We start from the raw sequence: 19318 nt of genomic DNA on the forward strand, positions 1-19318 counted from the left end.
TCTGGGATTGTGATACCTCCAGCTTTGTTCTTCTTTCTCAAGATTGTTTTGGCTGTTCAGGGTCTTTCGTGGTTCCATACAAATTTTAGGATTTGTTCAAGTTCTGTGAAAAATGTTGTTGGTGTTTTGATAGGGATTCTATTGAATCTGTAAATTTCTTTGAGTAGTGTGGACATTGTAACAATATTAATTCTTCTAATCCATGAGCATGGTACATCTTTTCATTTATTTGTGTTGTCTTCAGTTTCGTTCATCAAGGCCTTTGTTTTCAGAGTACAGGTCTCTCATTTCCTTGATTAAATTTATTCCTAGGTATTTTATTCTTTTTGGTGCAATTATAAATGAGATTGTTTTCTTGATTTCTCTTTCTACTAGTTCATTATTGGTGTACAGAAACACAACAGATTTCTGTATATTGATTTTGCATCCTGCAACTTTACTAAGTTCATTTATTAGTTCTAATAATTTTTTGATGGAGTCTTTTGGGTTTTCTATATGTAGTGTCATGTAATCTGTAAACAGTGACAGTTTTACTTTTTCCTTACCAATTTGGATATTTCTTTTTCTTTTCTGATTGCTGAATAAAAATGGTGAGAATGGACATCCTTATCTTGTTCCTGATTTAGAGGAAAAGCTTTCAACTTTTCACTATTGAATATGGTGTTAGCTGTGGATTTGTCATACATGGGCTTCATTATGTTGAAGTATGTTCCCTCTAAACCCACTTGTTGAGAGTTTTTATCATGAATGGATGTTGAGTTTTGTCAAATGGTTTTCCTGCATCTGTTTTTTCTGGTAGTCTCTTATAATCTTTCATATTTTTGTGGTGTCAGTTGTAACTTCTCTTTCATTTCTGACTTTATTTGAGTCCTCTTTCTCTTTTTCTTGATGAGTCTGGCTAAAGATTTATCAATTTTGTTTATCTTTTCAAAGAACCATCTCTTAGTTTTATTGATCTTTTCTGCTTGTTTCTTTCTTGTCCGTCTCTTTCATTTATTTCCACTCTAATCTTTATTATTTCCTTCCTTCTACTAACTTTGGGCTTTGTTCTTGTTTTAGTTCCTTTAGACGTCAGATTAGATTTTTTCATTTGAGGTTTTTCTTGTTTCGTGAGGTAGGCCTGTATTGGTATAAACTTCCTTCTTAGACTTGCTTTGGCCGCCTCTCAGAGATGCTGCAATGTTGTGTTTCCGTTTTTATTAATCTCCCATTGTTTTGGTTTCCCTTTCGAACTCCTCATTTACCCCCTGGGTGTTTAGTTGCATGTTGTTTAGCTTCCATGTGTTTATGGGTTTTTTTTTTCTTTCAGTTTTTTCCTTGTAATTGATTTCTAGTTTCATAATTTTGTGATCAGAAAAGATACTTGATAGTATTTTAATATTCTTTAATTTACTGAGACTTGTTTTCTGGCCTAACATGTGATCTATCCTGGAGAATGTCCCATGTGCCCTCGAAAAGAATATGTATTCTACTGTTTGGGGATGGAATCTATGTACATGTCTAAGTTCATGCGGTCTAAAGTGTCATTCAAAGACATCGTTTCCTTATTGGTTTTCTGTCTGGATGATCTATCCATTGATGTAAGTGGAGTGTTGGTCTCCTAATACTGTTGTATTACTGTCAACTTCTCCCTTTGCGTTTGTCATTGTTGGCTTTATATATTTAGGTGCTCCTGTGTTGGGTGCATGGATATTTACAGTTGTTATATTCGCTTGTTGGACTGATCCCTTTATCATTGTGTAATGCCCATCTTTGTCTCTTGTTACAGTCTTTTTGAAAAGTCTATTTTGTCTGATATAAGTATTTCCACCCCAGCTTTTTTTGTTGTGTTGTTTTCGTTTCCATTTGCGTGGAATGTCTTTTTCCATCCCTCACTTTCAGTCTGTATGTGTCTTTAGGTCTGAAGCGACTCTCTTGTAGGTAGCATTTGGATGGGTCTTATTTTTTTAAAAAGATTTTATTTATTTGAGGGGCGCCTGGGTGGCACAGTGGTTAAGCGTCTGTCTTCGGCTCAGGGCGTGATCCTGGCGTTCTGGGATTGAGCCCCACATCAGTCTCTTCTGCTATGAGCCTGCTGCTTCCTCTCCCACTTCCCCTTCCTGTGTTCCCTCTCTCGCTGGCTGTCTCTATCTCTGTCGAATAAATAAATAAAATCTTTTAAAAAAAAGATTTTATTTATTTGAGAGAGAGACAGATGAAGAGCAGGGGAAGAAATAGAGGGAGAGGGACAAGAAGACTCCATGATGAGTGTGGAGCCTGACACAGGACTTGATCCCATGAGCCTGAATCATGACTTGAGTCAAAATCAAGGATCAGATGCTCAACCGACTGAGCCACCAGGCGCCCCTAGATAGGTCTTATTTTTTATCCATTCAGTCACCCATTGTCTTTTGATTGGAGCATTTGATCCATTTATATTTGAAGTTATTATTGATAGGTATGTATTTATTGGCATTTTGTTAACAGTTTTCTGGTTGTTTCACAGTTCTTCTTTTGCTCTCTTCCCTTGTGATTTGATAACTTTCTTTAGTGTCATGCCTGGGTTCCTTTCTCTTTATTTTTTGTGTATCTATTATAGGTTTTGGGTTTGTGGTTATTATGAGGTTCATACGTAACATTCTGTGTATCTAGCAGTTATTTTATGTTGATGGTCACTTAAGTTCCAACATGCTCTAAAAGCACTGCATGTTTACTCCCGGCTCTACATTTTATGTATGTCATATTTTACGTCTTTTTATTTTACTTATTCCTTGATTAATTTTTATAGATATAATTGATTTTACTACTTTTTTCTTTAAACCTTCATACTAGCTTGATAAGTCATTAATCTACTATTTTTACGTATGTGTGCTTTTACTAGTGACATTTCTTCCCTTTCATAATTTTCTTGCTTCTAGTTATGGCCTTTTCTTTTCTATTTAGATAACCCTTCAACATTTCTTGTAAGGTCAGTCTAGTGACGATGAACTCCTTTAACTTTTCTTTGAGTGATAATCTTGCTAAGTAGAGTATTCTTGATTTTAGGGGTTTTTTAAACTTTTTTTTTTTTTTTAAGTAATCTCTACACCCAACGTGGGGCTCAAACTCACAACCCCAAGACCAAGAGTCACACTTCCACCAACTGAGCCAGCTAGACAACCCTTAGGTTTTGGGTGTTTTTTTTTTCCTGTCAGCATTTTATTCATATCACACCACTGTCTTCTGGCCTGCAAAGTTTCTGCTGGAAAATCAGCTGGTAGCTTTATGGTGTCCCTTATATATAATGAGTTGCTTCTCTCTTGTAGCTTTTAAGATTTCCTAGCTTTAATTTTTAACCCTTAATGATTATTTGTTTTGGTGTGGACGTCTTTGGGTTTGTCTTGTCTTATTTGGGGCTCTCTGTGATTTCTGGACCCTGGATGTCTGGACCCGCATGTCTGTTTCCTTCCCCAGGTTCGGAACGTTTTCAGCTATTATTTCTTCAAATAAGTTTTCTGCCCCCTTCTCTCTTTAACTTCTGGGACCCCTAAACTGCAAATTTTAGTACCCCTGATGTCCCTTAACCTATCCTCATTTTTAAAAGTCTCTTTTCTTCTTGCTATTTGTCTTGGATATTTTCTACTACCCTATCTTCCAGATCGCTGATCTGTTCTTCTGCATCCTCTAATCTGCTGTAGATTCCCTCTAGTGTATTTTTCATTTTGGTTATTAAATTCTTCAGCTCTGCTTGGTTCTTTTTTATATTTTCGACTTTTGAAGTTCTGAGTTCATCCACTCTTCTCTCAAGTCTGGTGAGCATTTTTATGACTACTACTTTGAGCTCTTTATCAGGTAGATGGTTATCTTTGTTTTGTTCTTTTTTTGAGGTTTCGTCTTGTTCTTTCATTTGGAACATATTCCTCTTCTCCCCATTTTGTCTGTGTTTGTTTCTGTGTATTAGGTAGGTCAGCTATGTATCCTGGACTTGAAAGTAGTGGTCTTATGTAGAAGGTGTCCTGTGGGGCCCAGTAGCACAATCTTTCCTGTTCACCAGAACCAGGACTCCAGAGGTATCACCTACGTGGGGTACATATACCCTCCTGTTGTGACCTGGCCGTGACTGCTGCAGGCTTGCTGGTGGGGAGGGCTGGCCACCAACCAGCATGGCTAGCTGAGAGGGTTGGCTGCAGCTGCTGCAGCTGTGCCAGTGGGTGAGGTTAGCCCCCAGTTGCTCGGCCACACTCTTACATCCCCCTTTTTAGCAAATGAGGAAATTGAGACACAGAGAGGTTAAGTAATTTACCTAAAGTCACACAGCCAAGGAGTGGTGGTGACTGCGTTTCAACCCAGGTTATCTGGCTCCAGAGCCCAGGACTTTCACAGCCCTGCCATCATGGGAGACAGACCCACTCACCTCTCTCATACACACACAGCCTTCTGTAGGCCTCTTTCTCTTCTATCCTTCACCTGATGCCAGAACCCCGCCCTCTGCAACACCCTTTGTCTCTGTTGGCACACCTCCTAGTCCAGAGAGCTTACCCCCACGGCACACCTCCTAGTCCAGAGAGCTTACCCCCACTCTCCCTGGAAATGCTCTCCCTTCTGTTCTGCCTCTCCCAGAACCCAGCTGCTCCCTTGGCTGGCAGAAAGGTGTCCCTCAGATTTCTGGGAATGGAGGCCATGGCCAAGCCTGCTGGGTTCCATCTCCACAGCTCCCATGCTCCCCCTACCTCCTTCAGTCTGCCTTCTTCAAGCCTCAGTTTCCCATCCCATTCTGTGAGAGAGTGGGACCCAGGGATAGCAAGAGGCCTGAACTCTGATCTTGACGTATGGGCTCTACTGCAGCCCTGGGCAGCTCAGAGCACAGTGGGGAGTTAAGAGTCACCCCAAAAAGACCAGCACCAGAGTAGGTGGCCTAACAGGCATTCAAATGAGGCACCAGAAGCCAGGGCAGGTCTCTCTGAGGGGGAAGGGGGCACTCCAAGGACCTGGAGGGCACTCTACACAGGGGCACTGTGGGAGCAAAGGGGTGGGGGTTGGGGGACGGTGTCTGGGCCTTGGCCTCCTTGAGGACCACCTGTGCTTCCAGAGCGAGTGTACAGGCAGAACATCGAGCAGCTGGAAAAGGTGCGGGGCGAGTGGGAACAGGAGCACCGGACCACTTGCGAGGTGAGTGACCTTGGACATGGAGCCTGTTTCCCAAGCTGCAAAATGGGAAAGATGTCCACCCCTCTAGCTGCTTCATGGGGGAAGGCAAGGCAGCGGTGGGAGGAAGCCCTCATTGCTTCATTCATTCACCTGTCCACTCTCTCCCCAGGCCCCATGCTGGGTCCCTGTCTCAGAGAGCTTACCATCTGGCTTTGTGACCTGGGGCCCTTTGTTGCGGGGCTTTCACCCCTTTCTGCTGAAGTCAAAACTGAGGCTCAGACAAAACCCATAGCTTCTCTGGGTCCTGTTGGTGGACAAGGCCTGGGAGACAGGCTTCAGGACTCCGGGTCCAGAGCTCCTCTTACAACATCCCCCAGGACTTCTTCCAGTGTGTGGTGGAGCCTGGAGGGAGGGTAAGGGCAGGAACCAGAAGCCTCAGGGGCTGGTACAGAGGTGGGGATGGGGATCCCCAAGAAGGGTGCTCCCACTGGACTTGGCTTTCAGTTGAGCAGTGTATAGCTCATCAGCCCCAGCTGAATCCAGGGGCCCAGTCCGGCCTGGCCCCGAAGCCCTTCCTCACTTCTCACTGTCATCCCACCTCCACCTCCCAGGCCTTCCAGCTGCAAGAGTTTGACCGACTGACCATCCTTCGCAACGCCATGTGGGTGCACTGCAACCAGCTCTCCCTGCAGTGTGTCAAGGATGATGAGGTGGGGGGCTAAGGACAGGGAGGGGCATAGAGTGAGCCGGGGTGGCGGTGCGAGGGGAGGGCAGCCTGCAGGCAACAGCATGACAGGTCCCTCTGAGTCCATCAACGAATACGTCAGGGCTTAGCCTCTGCCCCCGGAGCCCCAAGGACGGGGGCTCAGTATAGGGCCCTGGCTTCCCTGCCTGGAAGACTGATTTTGTGGCTGCCCTGGCATCTGCCTCTTTGCTCACCCTTGCTCCAAGATCTTTGGCTCTGCTCTCAGGGCCACAGAGCCCCCGACCCTCCCGTCGGGGTCGGGGAGGTAGGTGGACACCGCCTCTCAGAGGTTTGCAGAGACGCTGGAGGAAGCTAGGAGGCTCTACTTTACACCTGGTGCTCGCAGGGAGCCACGGCCCAGTCCCTCCTCTGCCCCCAGTCTCTCTGGGGTATCCTGGTGACCCCTACTGAACTCTGCATGCCAGGAGTGTTGGGATGGGTGCTCCCAGGAGAGAGGGGTGCTCCCAGGAGAGAGGGGCTGCCACTTCCACAGAGCTCTGACCTCTGTGAATGCAGCCTGAGAGCCATGAGCTCTCTTTTGAGGTAGCTCAGACCCCTGCTGCCCACTGCTGCTCCTTGCCTGACCCCTTCTGCCCATGGACTATGGGGTTTGGGGTGTCTTTTCCCCCCAACGTGACTTTAGCCCACCTGGTGGCCTCCTTGGGGCAGAGGAAGGAGTGTGGGCTTCAGACCCTCTCAAATGAAATCCAAAGTCCGGCTGCACTGAATTCTTGCTCTGTGACCTTGGGCAAGTCACTTCCCCTTTCTGAGTTTCCTTGTCTATAAAATGGGGAAAGCAGTGTCTACTTCAGAGGACAGGAGCGAGGCACGCCCCCTGCATAGGGCCTCGTGCACAGCAAGCATTCAGGAACCAGGAGAAGCTGTCAGCCAGGGCTCTGAACCCTCACGCCACGGCCCCCAAATACAGGCACTGAGCTGTGCATAGAAGGCCCATGAGGAGCCTGGTGGGATGGGGGCCCCTGGCCAGAGTTCAGGCCCACTGAGGAGCAGGACTTTGACGTCAGCCTCTGCTCCTCTGCTCCTTCCCACCCCCAGCTCTACGAGGAGGTGCGTGTGACACTAGAAGGCTGCAGCGTGGAAGCCGACATCGATGGCTTCATCCAGGCCAAGAGCACAGGCACTGAGCCCCCAGGTGAGGCCTGGCCTGCAGGCAGCACAGCCGCTGGGGCCAGGCCCATCTGTCCCGAGGAGGTCTGGCCCCAGCTCTCCGAGGCTCTACTGCCGGGACGAGGCAGGGCAGCTCACGGCTCCCCTCTGGGGTCGGGGACGGTGCAGTCCCCTGGCTGGGTCGTGGCCTGCCGCCGTCTCTGAGGCAGAGCATGTCCCACGCTTACGAATGCTACAACACTCAGAAGGGGGAGGAGAGACGGGGAGCCCTCCTCGGGCCTGTTTGGTTCCACGTCTCACAGAAGTGAGAGAGACCCCTTCCCCAAGCACCGAGGCAGCCAAGGGCCAGAATGGGAAGGTGGGGCCCCAGTCTGGATCTCTGGGTGGGACAAGTTGGGGTATCAGGTGGCATAGGTCCTTCCTGCCTTGTCCTTGGCCACCCTGGGCCTCACCGGCTTGCTGCCCACAGCTCCTGTGCCCTACCAGAACTACTATGATCGGGAGGTCAGCCCGGCATCTGGCAGCCCTGGCGTCCAGCCATCCTGTGGCATGATAAAGAGGTGAGGTGCCTGATGGGGCTGGGGAGGCGCCAGGAAGTGGGTCCAGCCTTCTCACCTGCGAGTAGCTCTCCCACATGTATTATTGAGCACCTACTGTGGGCCTGGTGCTGTGTTTAGGTGCTGGGCACTCTGGGGACAAGACAGACTCAGTGTGGCTCATGACACCCGCAGCCCAAGGGGTCCCACACATTGAGCAAATAATCACAGCCCACTTACCAGTGACTGTGTTCAGAGCTCCAGGGAGGCCCCAGGCTGGCTTCGGTGTCCCTCGGGCCCGGCTGCTAGCCTGGGTTGGTTGCCCCGGACAGTCACGCTGCAGTGGTGACACTCTCTGCCTGGGGACAGGACTCTTGGAGAGTTCCCCGGCTTCTCAGGGCCCTTCTCTGGCCCGGCTGCAGAGGGCCCCGGTAGCATGCATCACTGTGTCACCTGCACAAGTCACTCACCTTCTCTGGGTCCGGAGCCCATGAGTTGTTTACATCAGACTCAGAACCTAAGGACTCTCTTGGTCAGGCCTTGAGTGACAACGGTGACAGCCCACTGAGAGCACCACAGCCTGCTCCGGGAGCCCTCCAGCAGCCAGGCTCCTGAGGGGGCTGCGTGCCCTGTCAGTGGGGATCTGAGAGCATCTGTGGGCTTCCTGTGGTGCCTGCACCCCACTCCCATCCCGAGGCCCCTGTGACACCCTCTCTCCCTCCAACCTCATGCAGAGAAGGCCCAGCCCGCGGGTGGTAGGGAAGGATAAGGACGGGTTGACGGATCTGCCAGCCCTCCGAGGACAGGGCTCAGGAACCCCGGGAGCCTCCCCTGGAGACGCCCCTGGAGGCAGACGTATGAGCCCCCGTGCTCAGAGCAGGAAGCACGCACGCCCCTCCGGGAACTGTGAGGGAGCAACGACCCCAGGAGGAGGCCAGGCACACCCTCACCATCTTATGGCGCGGAATCGGGGGGACTCAGGCCTCCCTGCAGGCCTGGGGAGGACCCGGAGCCCAACACAGGTGGTCATTTAAACAACTGGACAGAAGAGCTCACCTGGGGCGGTGTCAAGAAAGGACAGACAGGGGTGCCTTCGTGAGGACGAGAGAGAGAGCCCCACCAGGTGGAGGCGGCCTGGCCACTGGAGGGACGGGCAGGGGCCACTGCAGGCGCCAGCGAGAAGCCGGGCACAGCTGGGGAGGCGGCTGTGAAGGGCGAAAGGAACTGGGGCCACGGGTATAGACAACTCTGGAGAGACAGGCAGAGGGGAGGGCGCCCAGCAGCCTCCACGAGCTCCGCTCCTCCCAGCCACAGCCCTGCCGGCTCTCACCCTGACTCGGTTGCCCCAGGCGCAGGGCCGCGCCATTGCTGTTGTAGCTGCACGGCCTGGGGTCCACACGCGCAGGTCCCTGTGTCTCCGACCTGGGCATGTGTGTCCACCCCCGGACCCTGGGCTTGTTTGTGCGGGGGAGGAGGGGTCACAGAACTCCCCCGCCGGTGGGAAAGGCCCCTCGCGCCCCACCTGGCACTCCAGGGCAGGCCTGAGCCACACTCAGGGCCCCTTGGGGTCTGGCCCAGTCCCTATCCCGGTCTTGTCTCCCACACCCCCAGACGGGCCCACTGCACTCCGCAGCTCCTCCGCCCGTGCGGAGCTCCCCCTGCACCTCTGCCGCCACCGGCTAGGACTTGGCCACCTCTGCCTGGTAAAGCTCTTCCAGGACTTGGCCTGACCCCACCTGGAAGCCTCTCTGGAAGCTGGGAACAGGGTCAGCCTCTGCTCACGCCGCCCTCAGCTCTGCCTGCTTCATGGGGTAGCCACGTCTGCTTCCCCACTCGTGCCCCCAGTGTCTGCCTCTTGCTCGTTCCGTTCTTTTATTCAACAAACCCTCATGACTCCGGCTCAGTCCGGCCTGAGCCAGGCACACGGGAAGGGCTGAATTACCCTGGCACTGCGTCGTGTGTGCACTGGAGTCCCTACGTCACACGGCCAGGGAGCGGCCGGGCTGGCCGGGTCAAGGTGGAGCGCAGGGAGGAGGACTGGCCTGGCCCGGGCAGGGGGAGGCCCCAGTGGCACGCGAGTGGGCTGAACTCTGAGGGGCAGCTGCTTCACCAGTGGGGGAGGATGGAGCAGGGGGCTGGGGCACAGGACCCTGGGACCGGAGTGTGGAGGGCCTGCAAGGAGCAGGTGCCGCAGAGGCCCGGGAGGGTACGGCAGGGGAAGGGAAGGCCGCGGGGTCCACCCTTGCGGGAGCCCTCAAACCTAAGGGGCACTCCATACTGCTCCGGGCCTGGAGGCCAGGTGGCCCTGGCCCTGGAGCTTTGAGGGCCCCCTGCCTCATCCCCCTCCCTCCAGGGCCTACCCGCTTTCCTTCTCGTCCCCAGGTTCTCCGGGCTGCTGCATGGAAGTCCCAAGACTACATCATTGGCAGCTTCTGCAGGTGACTGGGGGTGACGTGGGGACCTTTTCCCTAGGGGAAAGGAGAGGACTCCTACATGGCATGGGTTGTCCAAATGCTTTTGTGCGGAGGCTGAGCCAAGTCTGGGGAAGCTCCACGCCAGGGGGCATCTCCAGGGATCTTTGCCTTTGAAAGGGGTGGGCTCCAGGCCTCTCACACTGCTTTCAGCCTCCACAGAGACCCTGACCCCAACCCCCGAACACAATGAGGTTGTCTACTCTACCGTTGCGGTGAAGGAGGCGCCGGGACCCCCAACCCTGCCAGCCCAGGGCTACAGGGTGCTCTATGACTACACGGCCCAGGTGAGGCCCTCACCCTCCTTTCCTCAGGAGGGCACAGGTGTGCCCGAGTGTGGTCACACAGAGGCACGTGCCCTGGGAGTGTGCACTTGGGAGTGGCTCTGTGTCTATCCGCTGAGCAAATGTTGATGAATGGGTACAAGGGCATGCGCAGGCGTGCTGACGGATGCTGGCGCTACCTGCCGGAAAAGGGTCCAAAGGTCAGACTCCCTGTCCTCAGGGGCCATGGGTGCCAAGAACAAGCCGCAGCCAGAATGAGCCCCTCAGCTGGGCCCGGGTTGGTTTTCTGAGGTCCACGGGGATAGGATGGGTTAGGGGGTCACAGGGCAGCTGTGCCGAGACCCTCAAGAGTCTGGTCTGCTCCCTGCTTTGAGGTGAGGGTTGCAGAGCCCCGTCAGTCCACCTGGATTGAAGACAAGCAGCCCCTCGGGGCTAAGTGGGCTGTGCAGACTCCCCAAGTCTGGTCCTTGGTTGGCGGGGGACAGGCCCAGAGAATGAGAGTGTGCTTGCATGACAGGGGCTAGCTCACCAGTGGTGGGAAGGCTGTTCGCGGTGGGCCTGCAAATGTTTGGAGCATGGCAAGCACACCTGACCCTGTGTCTGGGGCAGAGCTGGGGGAGGGGGCAGCAGGGGGAGAGTGGCGGGAAGATGCCCCAGGGTGAAGGAGGCCTACGACAAACCAGGGAGGGCAGGAGGCTGAGTCCCACAGACACCCCACACCCTACCTGTCTCCGAAGGCCGCCCCAGCCCAGAGAGCAGCCTCGTCCTGTGGCTCCAGGAGACCAGATGCAGCTTGAGGACTCTGCCCACCTGGGAGACAAGCTCGCATTTACTGCCTGGGGTGGGGGTGCCGACCAGAGCCCACCCCCAGCCCCCCAAAGTGGCCCTTCCAGCCCAATGCACTTTCATTCTCTTGCCCAGAATTCCGATGAGTTGAATATCTCCGCGGGAGACATCGTGGAGGTCATCCTGGAAGGGGAGGATGGCTGGTGGACAGTGGAACGGAATGGGCAGCGTGGCTTCGTCCCTGGCTCCTATCTGGAAAAGCTCTGAGGAAGGGGCAGCAGCCCCCACCTGGACCTGCCCTGCCTGGGGGGCCAGAGGTGCCCCCAATCACTGCCCTAGCTTTGCTGGGGTGCCAAGATGGAGCCTGCCCCCCAGGATGGATGCTGGTGGCTCCCTGGGCTGTCTCTCCCACAGGGAATAAACGAGTACATTTTTATTCCTTGGTCTGCAGGGGTCCCTTTCACTCTTCTGCTCCTGTGTCCAAGTGCCCCGACCAAGATGAGGCAAAGGAGTGAGGGGAGAAGTCTGGGGGGGAGGGGGGGAGGGGCAGAGCTTGCCTACCTCCAGTGTCCTCACTGAGGCCCAGGCCAGGTCTGTCCCAGGTCTGCTAGGGAGGGAGAAGAGCCCTGGCCCCAGTCTGGGAACTCCCAGACTGCCAGGGAGACACACGCACACATGGGCAAATGGAAGAAGGCCACAGGGGTCGGGAGGGTGGGGTGGGGCGATGAGAAGAGGTTCAGGAGAATTGCGATGGGGCCACCAGCCTTCCTAGGAGCAGAGGGACTGAAAAGGGGCCTCGGAAGGGCAGCAGCAGACAGGGCAGAGAAGAGGAGCATCAGGGTTGGGTAAATGGGTGAGCACAAGGAGGAGGTGGGAACACCTAGAACATTCTGGGGATGAGCCAAGCTCAGTCTGGGGAGGAAATAGGCGATGGGTCCACTGGAGGTGAAGGGGCCATGGTGCAGAGTCAAGGAAGACAGGCTTAGCACCCTGTGGGTGCAGGTGGTCTCCCAGACCAGCTGAGGCACAGGGAAGCCACTGCGGCCTATGCCAGTCCCTACCAGACATGGCAAATTCCACCCAGGCAGGGCCTCCAGCCCACGCAGGCGCCCTGAGGGGGCAGACTCCCCTTCTGTTCTCGATGCTCTCAGGCCTTCCTCTTTTTGGACCCAGGCCTCCAGAAACACAACTTCCACTGCGGGCCAAGGCCTGCCAAAGCCCTGCTCTGGCCACAGAAGGCTCCATCCTTGCCAAAGGCATTGGGAGTGGGTGTCGGGGAGAGAGCCAGTGCAAACTGGTGGCTCCTTAGTCCCGGGACTCCCCCTCACTCACCTGTGGGAGCCCAGCATTGTCAGCACAAGGGGTGAAAGGGGGACATGCCTTCCCCTCCACTGGGCATGCCTTGAGAGACCCTGCTGAAGGAGGTGCTATCCCCTGAAGAGCACCTTTCTCTAGACTCACTTTGCTCGCTCATTCCCCAGCCTCTGTGCTCTGCCCCATATGAGAGCAGGAAGAGTGAAGCCTCAGTCCCTTGCTTTACTCAAGGAGCTCTTGACACAGTCAAGGGACCAAACAGCCCAGAAAGTTAATGACAGTACAGGAAATGTCCCGAGGTTGAGAGCAGTCGTGAGACTTCTGAGAATAGGTGACCCAAGAAAAGCCAAGGAAACAGGGAGGCTATTCCGAGAGAGGAATGGTGGTTCCTTTCTGCTCCTGCCCACCTCTGGTAGCCCACCATGGGCCAGGAGAGGGTTCATGTGTGTGATGGAGAAGGGAGTGAGGGTCAGCACTGGAATCCCCCAGGATCCAGAACTAGAAGAGACTCTGGGAGAATCTAATCTGACCTCTTGCACGATGCCCTGCCTGCCGCCCCTAGGCACTGGACACTGGGTACCGCCGTCGGCATCAACATCTCTGGTGACAGGCAGCTCATGGCACCCATGAAAGCCCACTGCCCAGGCAAGTGTCAGGTGCCACGGTAGCAAAAATGAGGCCTCTGACGAAGCTCTCCACTAGGCAGAAGGCAAGGAGGGCACTGTAAAGGCGGCTGCTCCCGTGGCCACTGCAGACTTCCAGCCATGCCTCATCTTCCCCAGCTGAACAAACAAGTGTGTGTGACTACACAAACGTGGCACCTGGTGACAGAGGGGACAGGCTTTGTTCTTTGGGAGGGAAAGTGCCTTTGGAGGGCAGCCTCTCCCCTGTCTCCGGTGTGGGCACCTCACAAGTCTATCAAGCAGTGAAAGGGTTGTGTTTCTACCCAAGTATTACTCATGCTGGGGCCAGGCAGGGGTGGAAAGGTACAAGGCGGCCCGGGGCAGGGCAGGCCCCTGGACGCAGGGCTCCAGCTGGCCCTCCGCAGGGTGTCACCCACCGATGCTTCGACCACAGGGCGTGCAGCAGATGGGGTGGGGAAAGGCTTTGGGCTTCTGAGAAAAATCAGACTGAGACTTCTATCCTTCTGACAATGTCCTTTTCCCCTGTAAGGCATATCCTACAAGAGAACTGACCAAACGCCCTGACACATCTGATGTTTATAAATAGGGATGTTCGGAAAGAAACACGTAATCTCGTGCTTGGTCTTATACTCCCCGAAGGAGAGAGAAGTCTGTGAAGAAAAGCCTATGACAATTCTTGCCTAGGACAGCCATTTGCGAGAACTGCCAGGCACCTCAGAAGGAATTCAACTGGTATTTTGATGACTTCTGTGACTGACCCTGTATTTGATAATGGGGGGGGGCAGAAGGGTGCTAAGATAAAGGGGTGCCTTCAAAGAGCTCACTCATTCCGGAGGGGGTACACAGAGGCCATAATCCCTCTGACACAAGGCAGACAGCAAGCCGGTTGAGATAGGTCCGGGAGGCCAGGCCCAGGCTGCCCAACACGGAGGTGATGGTGGCTTATCAGGGAAGTGCAATAGGGCTGGTGAGCAATTCTGGAAGGACGAAGGAAGCAGATCAACAGGACTTGGTAACTTACAGGCTGCGAGACAGGAGCGAGGAGAGGGTAAAGGAAGGAGGTAAGGAGTGACTTTTTTTAAAAGATTTTATTTATTTGACAGAGACAGCCAGCCAGAGAGGGAACACAAGCAGGGGGAGTGGGAGAGGAAGACGCAGGCTCCCAGCGGAGCAGGCAACCCGATGTGGGGCTCGATCCGAGGGACCCGGGACTCCATCCCAGGGACCTGGGATCACGCCCTGAGCCGAAGGCAGACGCTTAACAACTGAGCCACCCAGGCGCCCCAAGGAGTGACTTCTGAGCTGAGCCAGGCCTTGAGGATGGGCAGGTCCCCCCAGGCAGAGCAGGAGGCAGAGAAGGGGTTAGCAGCAGGGACAAAGCCTGAGCAAGGGCCCAGGAGAGGCAGGGCAGCCACGCCGACTAACAGCAGGATCAGGTCACGGGTGGGCAGCCGGGAGGGAGGAAAAAGAGAAAGTGAAGCATCAGTGCTTCATTTATTCTCTGAAAATACCTCGTCACCTTGACGGAGCGTTCCATTTGACTGCAGAGATTTTAAAGAACCTTTGGCCTGGATATTTATCACCATCCTGGATGGGTGCTGCCACGTCTACAGGCCCCAGAGCACGCTGGGCAAGGAGTGTTAGACAACAGAGCCCGCGCTCCAGTCATTCAGGGAGCCAGACAATGGAACTGGAAGCAACTTGTGGGTCACAACTCATCCCAGGGAAAAAACCCACAAGTGAATCTAAGTCGGATTCCCTGCCTCTGCAGCGTTCTCCACTCGCACCAGGCAGGTCAGACCCTCAGCGGCTGTGACCTGATCGTGTGGACGGACAGCCCTCCGTGCAGAAGACATGGATGGGGTCAAAGAGGCGGCTGGCGTGTGTGTAACTGGGAGTACAAGTAACTGCAGCCCTCCTCCTGACGGAGGGCTGCTCAGACAGACGGGGCGGGGGCGGAAGAACGGCCTCTGCGGTCAGAACAGCAGGGCGAAGCCAGGCTCAGGCTTCCCTGTGTGCTCCTAGGCAAGTTACCACTCCTCCGGACCTCATGTGTGTCATCAGTAATATGGGTGCGATAAGCCCCTTGTGTACACTGCTCTCCCCATAAAGTTCAAATTAGACGCAAGTGCTAATTAAAAGCCAGAGATGACCATTCTTAACAAAAAGACTCCCCACCTCTGAATCTTGGCGATAACCAGCAGCAACTTTGGGCATGGCAGCATCACCCTCACTCAGCATGCCCTCTGGGGAGTAAGTCCCCCCAAAGGTGACAAGGAGTAAAGGAGAAGCAATCCACTGTTTGGCCAAACTAGATGCACTGAGGCCCAGCCCTTAATCCCCCCACCTTCCCATAGCTATTCCCAGGCCCTGCAACCTCCACACAGAGGATCCAGCTCCTCTGGTGGAACCAGGCCGTCTGCCTACTTCCCATCCTGGCGTGTGAGGCAGCAGCACAAGCCCAGAACAAAACCGCCGCCAGCAAGTGGGCACACCGTCCCCGACATCCTCACAGGCCTCTCAGGACCACGGGGAGGACGTGGCTTTGCAACTGCGCCCGGCGAAGCCCTGCTAGGGGCCAAAGGAAGAGGGCGCCCCCGCCCCACCTCAAGCTCCACTTGTAGCGTTTACGTGCCAGACGAGCAGCGGTTCTCAGCCCTGGCTGCTCAGTGAGTCACTAACAAGTCTTTTTAAACTGCTCATGCTTTGGTCCCACCTTGGACAGACTGAAACCAATTCTCTGCCAGCTGAGTTTGAGCACAAATAGTGTAAACATTCTCCTAGTGATTCTAATATGCAGCCAGGGATGAGAACCTTTCTGGCTAATGGGTTCCTCAGCTTAAAAAAAGAAAAAGCGAAAACCTAGAGACTTATTTCAGACATTCAATGCCCACTATATACCAGGTGGGGGAGGCAAATTTCTTTTCTATCCTATCATTGTAATTCCGTATCTACTTTCCTTTCAGTGAATAAACTCAGGAGACAAGGACCTGTGTGTGAGTCCATTTCCCCACCAAGAGCAATGCGCTCAGCACGGTCCAGAAAGGTATTCAGTAGGTAAACCTAGGGTGTTCCTACAAGGTAACTAACACCCTCGGGAGAATTCACAGACGCTGCAATAAAGAGCCACCCAGAAGATACAAACTGTTCTCAAGAACTGCTTGGATGCCGGATCCAAGATCAACGTATTCGAAGTGTAGGCGTCCCTATACACCAACAATAACCAGCCAGGAAATGTATCAGGAAGATTAGCTCACGCACACACAGTAGCAACGGGTGCTGAATTTCATAGAAAAGTTTCCTAAGTAAACTTAGCCCTGTAGGGGAAAAAAACCCACCACCAACAACCTATCAAACTAGGCAGACGATAGAACTGGAAATCCAACAGACACAATGGCTGAAACATCTTTGAAAACATCCTGGGCCTAGCTACTAACTACCTGTCAGAAAATACATATTCTTGTCTATCAGATTGGAAGAAAAATAAAGGCTGATAATACCCAAAGTGCATAGGGAAATGCACATTTTCTTTCACTGGTGGGAATGTAAATTGGAATAACCTTTCTGGAGGGCAAGTGGATGTAGCTGTGAAAAACTTTTAATGTGACTTTTGGTCCAGAGTAAATCCACTACTAAGACTCTATCCTTGAGTCCATATAAAAATGCACAACATGGGTGATGAAAATGTTCTGGAACCAGAGAGAGGAGGTGGTTGCACAACACCGTGAATGTGCTAAATGTCACTGAACTGTGCACTTTAAAATGGTTAATTTTATGCTATGTGAATTTCACCTCAATAAAAAAAATTTTTTAAATGAAAAAACACTGAAATGCCTCACAGTATGTATATGGAAGTGTTCACTGCGGCAAGGCCGGATTCAATCTGAATGTCCACCCACTGAACGGCTAGTTAAGCGTAATACTAGTATATCCATGCCGCTAACAAAAATGTCAGAATTCTACATCCTGATACAGCGTACACACTATGCTGTGAAGAAGAAAAAAAGACCTTGTAGAACAGAATTCATTTATTAGCAAAAAGCAAAACTAAACCCCACCACCAAATCTGGTTTTATATATATAAATAGCCTGGAAGGACACACACCATTGCTACACTTGTCTACCTGTGCGTACTTTTTTCTTTATAGATGTCTGTTATGGTTTACATTTTTTAAAGCACTGTTACTTTGTTTAAAAAAAAAAAAAGGGAAACAATTTTGAAAGAGTAAGACAAGCTCGGATAGGATGAGAGGCAAAGACACCCAGGTAGTAACAGGGACCAAGGCTCCTCAGAAACGGATTCCAGGGCTGGGCACCAGGGGTACAAGAAGAGCCTGGAACATCTTATTAAGTCAGAAATTACAAAAGTGTTCAACAAAAATGTCAGGACATAGAAAACAACTTGAAGAGGCTCCCACTGGCCAAATCCGGAACTATCTGAGAACCAAAAACAAAACATAAAAGGAAAATAATGAATTCTAGACCATGAAAAAAATGGGAATCCATCAGTGCCTAAGGAATATAAATATATAAAATAACTGGGGGAGAAGGGAGGGAGGACAGACTGGTAAACAAGGAAGGAGTGCTAGAATGGAACAGTGTTTTACAGCCATCACAGTAAAGATGAAATCTAAAACAACAATCATCAGAGGAAAGATTGAAGCAGGCCAGACTCGGCAATATTTGCCAAACCTTGGGGGAAGTTTGGTGAGAAGCAGGATATTTAAACATTAAGTCTTAGAGTAGTATGTCTCCAGAAATCACCTGAGCTGGAAGGGATAAAACAGTAACTATATCCTTGAGAGTACAAACCACCTTAACCAAGTGTGCCAAACTTGCCCTTCGTCTCCCTTCCTTGCCATGCTGCGACATTCCTCTTCCGCCAGCAGGCCAACAGGGGCCTGCGAAGCGGATGGCCGGGCTAGAGACGTCCTGCTTTGGTCTGGCATGGGCTCCAGCAGCATTCTCCACGGCGCCAGTGCTCTGCTCTCCGGGCTCGGTGCTGGGCGCCTCCGGGGAGTTTATCCTGCAGCACAGGGCAGGCGCCTGCTCCTGTCAGAGGTCTGACCCTCAGACTTGCAGGGCCCTGCTCTGAGTTTCCCAGTTCCTTGTCCTCTCCTCCTTGATCTTCAGGGTGGGAGCGGTTTCCTACTAAGCTGTTTTAGGGCCTTTCTTTTTTTTTTTTAACTGCTATTAGGAGTTAACCAATCTTTACCACAGTTAGCAACTGTTTCTATAGTTTGCTGCTTACATTTTCCCTTCACTGGACCCTGAATGATACACCAGGTGATCAAAATGTACATCACCATCGTGGGGCAGATGACACTGTGTGCTCCTGACCTTACACCCTGAGAGGACACAGGACATGGTCAGTGCTCCAGCCACCCGGAGTGCAAAACCTAAGCTAATCAAGAGGGATCATCCAGAATCCCAAAATGAGAAGCATTTAAAAGAAGGGACTGTATTCTTCCAAAATGTCAATGTGTAAGTGACAAAGCTATGGCAACGTTCCAGACTGAAGGAGACCAAAGAGACAGGATAGCTAACTATAACACCTGGTCCTTGACTGGATCCAGAGCTGGAGGGGAAATGGTATAAAGAACATTGTGAGGTCAACTGAAACACGAGTGGTAGGTTTAAGTATTGTATCAGTGTTCAATATACTCAATCAGAATGTCCTTATCCTTAGGAAATACCCACCGAAGTATCGAAGGCCATGATACCGGTGCAGAGAGAGACAGCACATGCAAGAACACAAATGACAGGTCAAGCAGGGCAAAATGTGAATAGGTGAATCTAAAGGAAGGGTTTTGAGGCCTTGTATGGATGATTCTTATTCTTGTAATTCTTCTGTAACTTTGAAATTACTTCCAAATAAAACTAACTTTTAAAAAAAGGGCAATAGGATAGATATGGTAGTGGTTCTCAGCCTTCACCGCTCTCTGGAAGCTCCCAAGGATCTGGGACCCAGGCATCTGTAGTTCCCAAAGTTCTCTAGGTGATTCCAATGTGCAGATAACGGTGGGACAATGGCACAGCCTGAGGGATCATCCATTAAATTCAAATCTAAAAAGTGGCTCTTTTGCCCTCTGAAGAATAAGCACTGGGGGACAGAGTCTCAGGGTAACACAAACTCCTGTCCACCAGTAAAGGGAGGAAGCTGCTCTTTCGCCAGGCAAGCAGAGAGGAATGAGTAAAGGGGTGTGTGGAATTAGCGTCTTGGGCAAGTTCAAAGAGTAGGCTAGCAATTGGCACATTTTCCCAAAGCAATTTCCTACCCTAGAGGCTGAGTTCTGCCGTGCAG

General features: G+C 52.2%; 1 protein-coding gene across 3 annotated transcripts in view; it reads left to right on the top strand.

The window, feature by feature from the left end:
- PSTPIP1 (proline-serine-threonine phosphatase interacting protein 1) overlaps positions 1-11492 on the top strand; it is a 46398-nt gene extending 34906 nt beyond the window's left edge. For 2 of the 3 annotated variants that reach the window (XM_045795122.2, XM_045795124.2), the window contains exons 9-15: positions 5048-5127; positions 5718-5816; positions 6908-7004; positions 7449-7539; positions 9898-9953; positions 10140-10273; positions 11192-11492. In XM_045795122.2, coding sequence (XP_045651078.1) covers positions 5048-5127; positions 5718-5816; positions 6908-7004; positions 7449-7539; positions 9898-9953; positions 10140-10273; positions 11192-11323 — 689 coding nt within the window. In that variant the 3' untranslated portion in view covers positions 11324-11492. The remainder of the gene's footprint in view (positions 1-5047; positions 5128-5717; positions 5817-6907; positions 7005-7448; positions 7540-9897; positions 9954-10139; positions 10274-11191) is intronic. The other variant, XM_045795123.2, reaches the window with a different exon arrangement.
- Positions 11493-19318: the final 7826 nt, after the last annotated feature.

The sequence above is a fragment of the Ursus americanus genome, chromosome 28 (genome assembly GCF_024610735.1).
Source record: "Ursus americanus isolate L20-20 chromosome 28, mUrsAme1.1.p, whole genome shotgun sequence".
In the NCBI taxonomy this organism is placed as follows: Eukaryota; Metazoa; Chordata; class Mammalia; order Carnivora; family Ursidae; genus Ursus; species Ursus americanus.